Source organism: Cryptomeria japonica, chromosome 5 (assembly GCF_030272615.1).
Source record: "Cryptomeria japonica chromosome 5, Sugi_1.0, whole genome shotgun sequence".
NCBI lineage: Eukaryota > Viridiplantae > Streptophyta > Pinopsida > Cupressales > Cupressaceae > Cryptomeria > Cryptomeria japonica.
This window is the reverse complement of record NC_081409.1, coordinates 21,124,474-21,133,954: the sequence shown is the minus strand read 5'-3', so window position 1 is coordinate 21,133,954 and position 9,481 is coordinate 21,124,474. Positions and strand designations below refer to the sequence as shown.

The 9,481-nt window shown below is 31.3% G+C and overlaps 1 protein-coding gene across 1 annotated transcript; it reads left to right on the top strand.

Annotated features, from left to right (window-relative positions):
* The first annotated feature begins 269 nt into the window (after positions 1–269).
* Positions 270–3,256, top strand: LOC131079516 (receptor-like protein EIX2). The gene is made up of 2 exons (XM_058017484.2): positions 270–622; positions 718–3,256. The coding sequence occupies exons 1-2, from the start codon at positions 270–272 to the stop codon at positions 3,254–3,256; spliced, it is 2,892 nt and encodes a 963-aa protein (XP_057873467.2).
* Positions 3,257–9,481: the final 6,225 nt, after the last annotated feature.

Sequence of the window (9,481 nt, the reverse complement as noted above, 5' to 3'; positions counted from 1 at the left end):
TAGATGCAAATTTATATATTGTGTAAATGTTCATGAAGATAAATCTCATTATGCATGTTAAAATTGTTAAGCTTCCATGTGTTAGAATCTTCTTTCCTCGCACATGACTTTTCCACCCATTGAAAATGACAAAAATATTACGCAGCACTCTTCACACAACAACACTTTATAGCCACAGTTAGCGATATATTCATCATTCTTTTCCCATGATTTCTGATCATCTCTTTTCTTTCAAAGTAAAGATAATAAGAATTTTAGTTTCCAAAACAATGGAAGCTACGTTTTCATGTGGCAGAGTTGCATTTGCAATCATAACAATATTATGCTGCTTCACTTCCCCTGCAATTGCATGCCCCCTCCCTGAAAGAAATCTTCTCCTCGATTTCAAGGCAGCAGTTGTAGATGAGGATAACACTCTCTTTTCCTGGCACGGATTCAATTGCTGCACGTGGAGAGGGGTCAGTTGTAATCTCCGCACAGGTCATGTTTCTCGCCTGGATTTGAGTGCATACTATTTGGAGGGTAACATCAGTTCATCGCTGTTCCAACTTGCACGGTTGGAGCACCTCGATCTCAGTCACAACCTCTTCAAGGGTAAATTCAGTCCTCCCCATAATCGAAAGTATTAGAGTCTCACTTTTCTTGACTTGTCATTTGCTGGTTATGTAAATCATTCCTCTCTGGTTATGTACGGGAATTTTATGTGAGTTTGGAAAGCTTATCAAATCTGGTGAGCTTGGAATACCTCTCTCTTGCTGAAGTGAATATCTCTGCAAGCAAAGAGTGGGGTGAAGCTGTTGGCAGTCTACTCAACCTTCAAAAACTCCGCATGTCTGACTGTGGGCTTGGAGGACAAATTCCCAATTCCCTTCTCAACCTCACCTCTCTCCTTCATCTCGATCTATCAGCGAACTATTTGTCAGCACATATACCAGCTTGGTTTGAAAATGTGACTGGGCGCTTGCTCTCTCTTGATCTCTCTTGGAATGAGAATCTTGGAGGAGACATTTCTTTCCTTGGACAACGAAACTCTTCTTTGTCACTAACCAGGATTGTTCTTTCAGGGACAGCCATCAAGGGCCGAATTCCATCTGCTATATGGAATATCTCATGCTTGGAGCATCTTCGTCTTTCAGGTACCAGAATTGAAGGTGAGATTCCAGCTTCTATAGGGAATTTGTTGTCCTTGCAAAGTCTTGATCTATCAGATACCAGAATTGAAGGTGAGATTCCAGCTTCTATAGGGAATTTGTTGTCCTTGCAAAGTCTTGATCTATCATATACCGGAATTGAAGGTGGGATTCCATCTGCTATAGGGAATGTGTCGTCCTTGAAGAGTCTTTATCTGTCTGATATCTCTATTGAAGGTGAGTTTCCTGTCTCCATACTCAATCTCTCTAAACTTGTTGAATTGGACCTGTCCTACAACATGTTAACTGGGGTAATCCCACCTTCATTGGACTCGCTTTCTTCCCTTGTTAGTCTTTACCTTAATGGCAACGAATTGAATGGTACGATTCCATCTACAATTTCAAATCTTGTTAACTTAAGAAGCCTTTGGCTCGGCTCCAATAGGTTAAGCGGCCTCATTTCCCTTTCCGTATTCGATAATCTCACTAGTCTTGAAAGCCTGTATCTTTCTTACAATCAGTTGACTGTAAACATTGATTCGACATGGATTCCGCAGTTTAAGCTTTCCTCTTTGGGACTAGGCTCTTGCAATTTAGATAGAATTCCATCGTTTCTTGTGACCCAATACGACTTGAGGGATCTGGACCTATCTGCTAACAGTATCCAAACAAATATTCCATCTTGGATATGGAACTTACCCAGCCTTTATAGTTTGAACCTTAGCTGTAATCAATTAACTGGGTCATTGCCATCTAGACTAACCTTACCCATGTATTTTGACTATCTAGATTTGCACAATAATAGCTTGGAAGGTTCTCTTCCTCTTCCTCCTGCTGGTGCTTATCTGCTAGATCTGTCGATGAATCAGTTTAATGGTTCTATTCCTAGTCACATCGGTGCGTATCTTGAAAATGCAAGGTTCTTATCCTTGTCGCGGAATAACCTTAGCGGAGCGATTCCAGATTCTATTTGCACTCCATATTTGCAGGTTCTTGACCTTTCAAAAAATACGCTGAGCAGTGTCATTCATCCTCATTTAACCAGGAATTGTTCTTCTCTTAGTGTTCTAGATTTGGCAGAAAATCATCTGGAAGGTAAATTGCCAGCAGAGTGGGGCAACATTACAAACATGCATACATTGAAGCTCAATGGTAATCATTTGAGAGGAGTTATTCCCTCATCCATTTCAGAAGGCCGATCTCTGCAAGTATTGGATTTGGGAAATAATGATTTGGAAGGCACCCTTCCCCACTGGATTGGAAAGCTATCACAGCTGCATGTGTTGGTCTTAAGGTCTAATCATTTTCATGGCAGTATCCCACGCCAGGTAATTGGCCTTCCGAATCTTCAAATTCTGGATCTTTCTGGCAACCACCTTTCAGGAGCTATTCCAAGCAACCTTACAAACCTGCTTGCAATGGTCAATGCATCGCAGAATAATTCAAACCATCTCGAAGAATACAGTTCAAGTGGTGCTACATATACAAATCAGATCAAAATTTCCTGGAAAGGCTGGGATGTTGAATTTGTGAAAGTTCTCTTTATTCTTAAATGTATTGATCTTTCAAACAACAGTTTATCAGGGAGCATTCCTTTTAAAATGGGATCTCTTCAAGGCTTGATAGCCCTTAACCTTTCAAGGAATCATCTCAGTGGCCGAATCCCAAAAACATTGGGACACATGGAACAACTAGAGTCTCTGGACCTCTCGCTAAACAGGTTGAATGGCAACATTCCCTTAGAACTTGAGTTCCTGAGTTATTTGGAGTTCTTGAATCTATCTTACAACATGCTTGATGGAAAAGTACCCCATGGAGGACAGTTCCTAACTTTTGGGGAGTCGTCCTACTTAGGCAATCTTAAGCTAAGTGGGATTCCATTTACCAATATAAGCGTCTGCAACAACTCTTCTGGCTATGGCAACTGCACAAGTATTGAGAGAATTGGTGAAGCAAAGAATTCAGATGGTGAAATGATAGGATGGGCAGTCGGACTTGGATTGAGTTATGGTTTGGGATTCTCTGTTGTGATTGGAGTATTGACTTTAAATAAGAGGGTGAGAAAGAGAGCCTTCGATTTTTATGATGTTGTAATTTTAGCTATTGATGGGTGTATAAGAGGTTAATAGATGAAAGTAGATACAACTGTATAGAGGGTTTTGTTAGTATAATGACAAAGTTTTCTTTTAGTATATGGCCGATGCAAATTTATTAGCATGAGGTGTGTTAGGAATTGTTGGTGTTAATGATGACAGAAACATTTCAAGGGGTGATATATGAAATTCAAAATGATTCCTTGGTTTTAGCTTTTTTAGTGTATTTTTGTTTTTTCTTCATCGGTGTATATGAAGTTTTTTTTAAGTGTTTTTGTTTTATTAAATAATTTGATGTGTAAAATGTAATTTTAAGGGATGAAATTGTACATTTTATTATTTTAAAAATTATAGTATTTAATTTAATTTTTTATATTATTTGATTTTTATTTTAAAATTTATTATGTTTTATTATAATTTATTTTGATCTCTAACGATTCTTATTAATATATTTTTTTAATTTACAAATATGTTATATTATAGGATCATTTTTTTGGATCAGGTAATATAGTTCAACCAAATTTATGTCTATTTCAAAATGCAAATATCTTGATTTGTGGGTGATCTTTCTACAATATGTTTTTGAGCAATTGAACATCTCCTCCCCTCCGTAGGATGAAGTTCACAAACCCTTATTTAAAGGAAATATCGTAAAGACTAAAATCTTTGCTAAGGAAAAATTAAGATAAACCAAAAATAGAAAAACAAACTAGATTGAGGTAAATAATGAAAAGGAACATGGAAGAAAAGTTTTAAAGTTTCATTTATGAACTTCTTCAAAGTAAATAAAGTTTGAAATAAAGGTAAACATCTATAGAATGATAATCTAGTTTTAGTAATTATAATTATTGATCCAATGCATAACCAAATAGAGATAATAGGAAAACAAATTAGGGAAAACAAAGGAAATAAAAGAATATACGAAAAATATAATATTTATGTGGAAATATATTTTTGAGAAGAAAATAAACACAAGAAGAGATGTGCACTGGTCTATATAAATTTCAATAGAGTTTACAATACATCACTAACACCCTTCACTTTTTGTCTTTATTTCAACATCGTCTATTCTTTTATCTGAACTTTCTATCTTGTCGCAATCTTAATACAATGCCCTCATTAAAATGTGTTTTCTTCTAAGGAAACGAATCCTACCATAATTTCTATGACCTAATGATGAATGATTTAGATTGACTAAAAAATTATATAATTTTACAATGCAATTTTCTAAAAAATTCCATTTGGGAGCACTACCCTAGAACCCCTGCTAGGGAGAATCTTGGAGGGACAACAGTAGTGGGGGGTAAGTGCCCCCACACCCCTTTTTAGGTATTGAGATCTAAATTTAGCTGAAATAAGACCATTTCTTAGTGAGTACATATTCCATTATGGAATTTTACAAACAGAAGGAATAATTAATTATACAAGATTTACAAGGTTAATGGCACCTTAATCATAACAAATGAGACATATATACATTGCATTCATAGAACTTTGACCATTAAATATACTTGGCTTTATTTTGTTGTACCTTTGGACCTTTCTCAAATACAGATTGCTAATTGAAACATTGAATGATTTGAATGAACTATTTTTGAAAACAATATTATATAACCTCATTACAAGTATGTAATTCTATTACATTTAAAAAATATTGGATGAAATAGATCATATTTTGTCTATAATAATTGAGCTTAGGTAGACTATTTTGAAATTGTACAAAGTAAATGGGTGAACTAAAAGTACTCTATAAATATTGTATCAACTTACAACTGCCCTTTGTATGGCTTCTTTCTTTCATAGAGCTCTCATTGTTATTATGTTAGATGCAACCTACATTAACAATCACAAAAGTAACAATCTAAATTTTACTTGATAAAATTCCTAACTATAATAGTATTCATATTTATTGACATTTCAAGTAATGATTTATTCATCTATTTAAATTCTTAAATTCATACATATAAAAGAAACTAAGAATGACTACTTACATCAAATAATTAATCTCATTTCTTTCTCAATAATATATTTCACTACAAATCAATATATTATTATAATTAATCGATAGGCTATCTCCTGTGGGACACCCCGGATCCCCAAAAAATAAATAAATAAATTTCGCATTGTTGTTGTTTCATTTCAGTTGTCTAAAAAGGTGTGGTTACTGATTTTTTTGTTTCTTCACCTTTACACAGGTTTTCCCTTGTCCCCACGCATTGCTACACACTCCCCTTTCAACATTACACTCTTCTTCTCCTCACGCACCCAACCATGCTTATCTTCATCTTTTGGTACTTTTTTTTCTAAATGTTTCAGATATTGGTTTTTGTAATTCTTATTCTTAAATCTAATTAAAAATAATAATAATTTAAGCTAACACAATAAATTGTATACTAACAAGAAATTAATTATAGATTAATTAATTGTGATAGTAATTGAAATGCAAGTATTATGAGGTTAAAATATGTTTTGTGATCAAATTTGGTGTTGGCAAATTTTGACACTTATCAAATTTGATGTTGATAAGTTTTGATTATAAACTAAAAAGAAAAATCTTACAATATGCTAGTATGTTCTAATTTTAATAAATGTTCGTATAATCTTATGAGGATGTATATAATATTATAATTTTAATAAATATTATATAATAATAATATACTACTAAAAAAGATGTATATAATATTATAATATAATATCTTAACTTTAATTATTTCTTTTCAATTTAATATTTCTAACAAATACATTTTCACAAACTTTAATTAATTAATGAATTAATAGTCAATTAGTCCTCATATTTTGGCCCACTGTTATAGGGAATAGTTTTTTAATTTTCTCTATACAATATTTTTTTCAATTTCACATCTAATGCTTACATACTACACTATACAAGTCTAATTTCAGTTTTTTAATGTGATTAAATAGGGATAAGAAGTATAATTTTTGTTGAATTTGGTTCATAATTTCAATTTAGAGTTTGAAACATTCATCAAACTAAAATAACTAATCTTTCAACAATGAAGAAATATTCCAACCAACACCTACCAAATTTATTTATCATCGATTCTAAAACTATGTACACCTATCCCTTTATTTAATTATAATACATAATTCAATTTCGATTATCCATCCTAGCTCAATTATTAGATAATTATTTTTATTTATTTGTTTAATCTAGATTTATAGAAATAATGTTTTTTCTTATAAGAAAACTAGCTAATAATAATAATATCCATAAAACGTTTTAAAAAAAATACAATTGATTTTTTTTCTTTCCTAAATGTTAAACTTAATCTAACTTCTCATACATATTGCACAACTCATCATGGGCTTCCTCGACATGCTATTGTTAAAATTAAAGCAAACAACATATATACTTCTCTCTCTCTCTCTCTACACACACACACACACACACACACACACATTTATCTATCACTTTCTCTCTATCTCTCTACCCTTATATATCTCTCCGCCTCTTCCTCTCTATTTCTCCCTCTACCTGTCTCTATCTCTATCTATTGTTCTCTTTCTTCCTCTCCCCCTCTATTGCATCTCTACTTTCAACTACTCTAAACTAACCATATTGATGATAGGAACTCGACGCTTTGTGTCTCTTGTTAATATTGTAGAAGATTTGAACTCAATACTATTAGATGCCTACAATATAAACTTTATCATTAAATAAGGTATGATTTGACAAAAAAAATCACTTTTATGAAAATGAACATTTTAATTAGCATGTTATTTATTTTTATTTTTAGGCTTTAATAAGATGAAATATTGGAAATTTTCTTATTCATCTATTATAGGTATTATTTTAACTCATGCATTTAATCATGGAGTTTCTTTCAAAATTAAGAATTTTTTTTTTTTTTGTAAAGACAAAATCTACCAAAACAAAATAGTAGATGGTGTGTGGTGAACAACTCTATTATCTCAATGATAAAGAAAGAAAATGATAAGAAAATAATATTTTACCAAGGTTTAATTTAGTAGTTTTTGAGTCAAATATATTCATTTATATTTTAGGAGTAGTGATTTGAAATAATTTCACTTTATGATTTTTTTATTTTTAATACGATGAAATATTATTTTTTTTTATTCATTTATTGTAAGTATTATTTTATTAAAATGTATTTAATCATGCATTTTTTTTAAAATAAAAAACATCTAATTTATTCTAAAGAGAAAAATTATCAAATCAATTATGAAAAACATAATACAAAATTTCAAGTGATGTTTACAGTGGTGAAGCATTCGATCATTCCTTGCCTATCCAATACTAGTATTACTTTGTCTCAAAATTTAAAATGATATTTAGCATGGTCAAAAATTGAAACGTTGTTATCCATCCATTACTAGCACGACTTTGTATCAAATGCATTTAACCATAACTTTTTATTCAAAATCAAGTAAACTTAACTTTACTCTAAAGACAAACCTACTAGATAGTAGATCAAAATTTCATGTAATCCTTATAGGAATGAAACATTGAAACTTTCCTTGCCCATCTAGTACTAGTACTACATTGCCTCAAATTTGTATGCGATGTTTGTAAGATTGGAAACTTTGAAAAATTTCTTACCCATCCATTAATATCTAAAATAAAATTTAAGGTGACATTTACATTGGTCAAGAATTTGAACTTTTTAACCCATATACTACTAGAACTACTTTAACTCAAATGAACTTAGTTATGAAGTTCCTTTCAAAATTAAAAAAAAACACTTAAAACTTCCTCTAAAGACAAAATTTATTAAACTGTTTTAAAAAATATTTTACAATATTTTAGGTAATGTTTACAATGGTCAAACATTGGAATTTTGGTTACCCATTCATTATTGAAACTAATTTGAATCAATTATGTTTAATCATGGATTTTACTTTAAAATAAAGAACACTTTAATGTTTTCTCTATTGACAAAACCTACCAAAGCAATTAAGAAAATGTAGTACAAAATTTTAGGTGATGTTTAATCGAGATAAGTATTCAAAATTTTGTTACCCTTCCATTAGTAGTAGTGCTTTGACTAAAATGCATTTAATCATGGAGTTAACTTAAAATAAATAATAATTAATTTTCCACAAAACACAATACCTAGAAAACCATTAAAAAAATATACAAATGTTTAGGTGGTAATGTTACCAAAATTTTATCACACTTAAAAATCTTGGTGACCTACAATAGGTCTTATGTATTGCAGAGAAAAGGTACACAATTTTTTTCCAAGTTTACTATCTTTATTAAAAAAACGTATGCCATACAAGTATCTTATTTCCAATATGAAATATATGAATCAAGAAAGAAAACATCTGCATGTAATATATCTTTATTTATAAAGATAAAACTATTTAGAAGATCCCACACAAGTCATGTGAATAGCTGAGAAAAGATCACATTGATCATAGAAATGCAAACAGAAAAGGAATAGAAGAGTGTAGGAAGAAGGGAAAGAAAGAATCCATCATTGCTTGAATAGGTTGATGAGTTCTGGAGAAGGGATGGTCAGCTTCATAGATCCAAGCATCCCATTGTCCACTCCATGAGATGACTTGAAATAGAGAGAAAAATAATTTCGTTAGAGCTCCGGGTTACTCCTACATACATAAACCTACTCCTACTGTGCATGCACCGCTATATGAGATTCAGAATAGAGAAGATCAATGTAGAAAAGATGTAATGAGAAAACAACAAGTATCATGTTTTATCTAACTTGTTTGTTCCATGTTTAGCTATAGGTTTCCATTTAATAAATATCAAGTATGTGGGTTAAAATGGGCTTTTGAAGGGGTTGAGCTAAGTGTACATATCACTACTCACAAAATATTTACAAGGTTGATGGTAATCCCAACAAACAAGAGATATATAGGTTGGATTCCTAGAACTTTGACCATTAAATATACTTGGCTTTTCTTTATTGCTTCCAACATTTTACCTTTGGACTTTTTTGAAATACAAAGTGTTAATTGAAACATTGAATGATTTGAATGAACCAATTTTTAAAATAATATTATATTACCTCATTACAAGTATGTAATTCTATTAAATTTAAAAAATAATGGATGAAATAGATGATATTTTGTCTATAATAATTGAGCCTAGGTTAACTATTTTAGAATTCTACAAAGTATTGAGTGAATTAAAAGTGCTCTACAAATATTATATCAACTTACAACTACCCTTTGTATGGATTCTTTCTTTCATAGAGCTCTTATTGTCATGATGCTAGATGCAACCTAACTCTACAATCACAAAGTCAC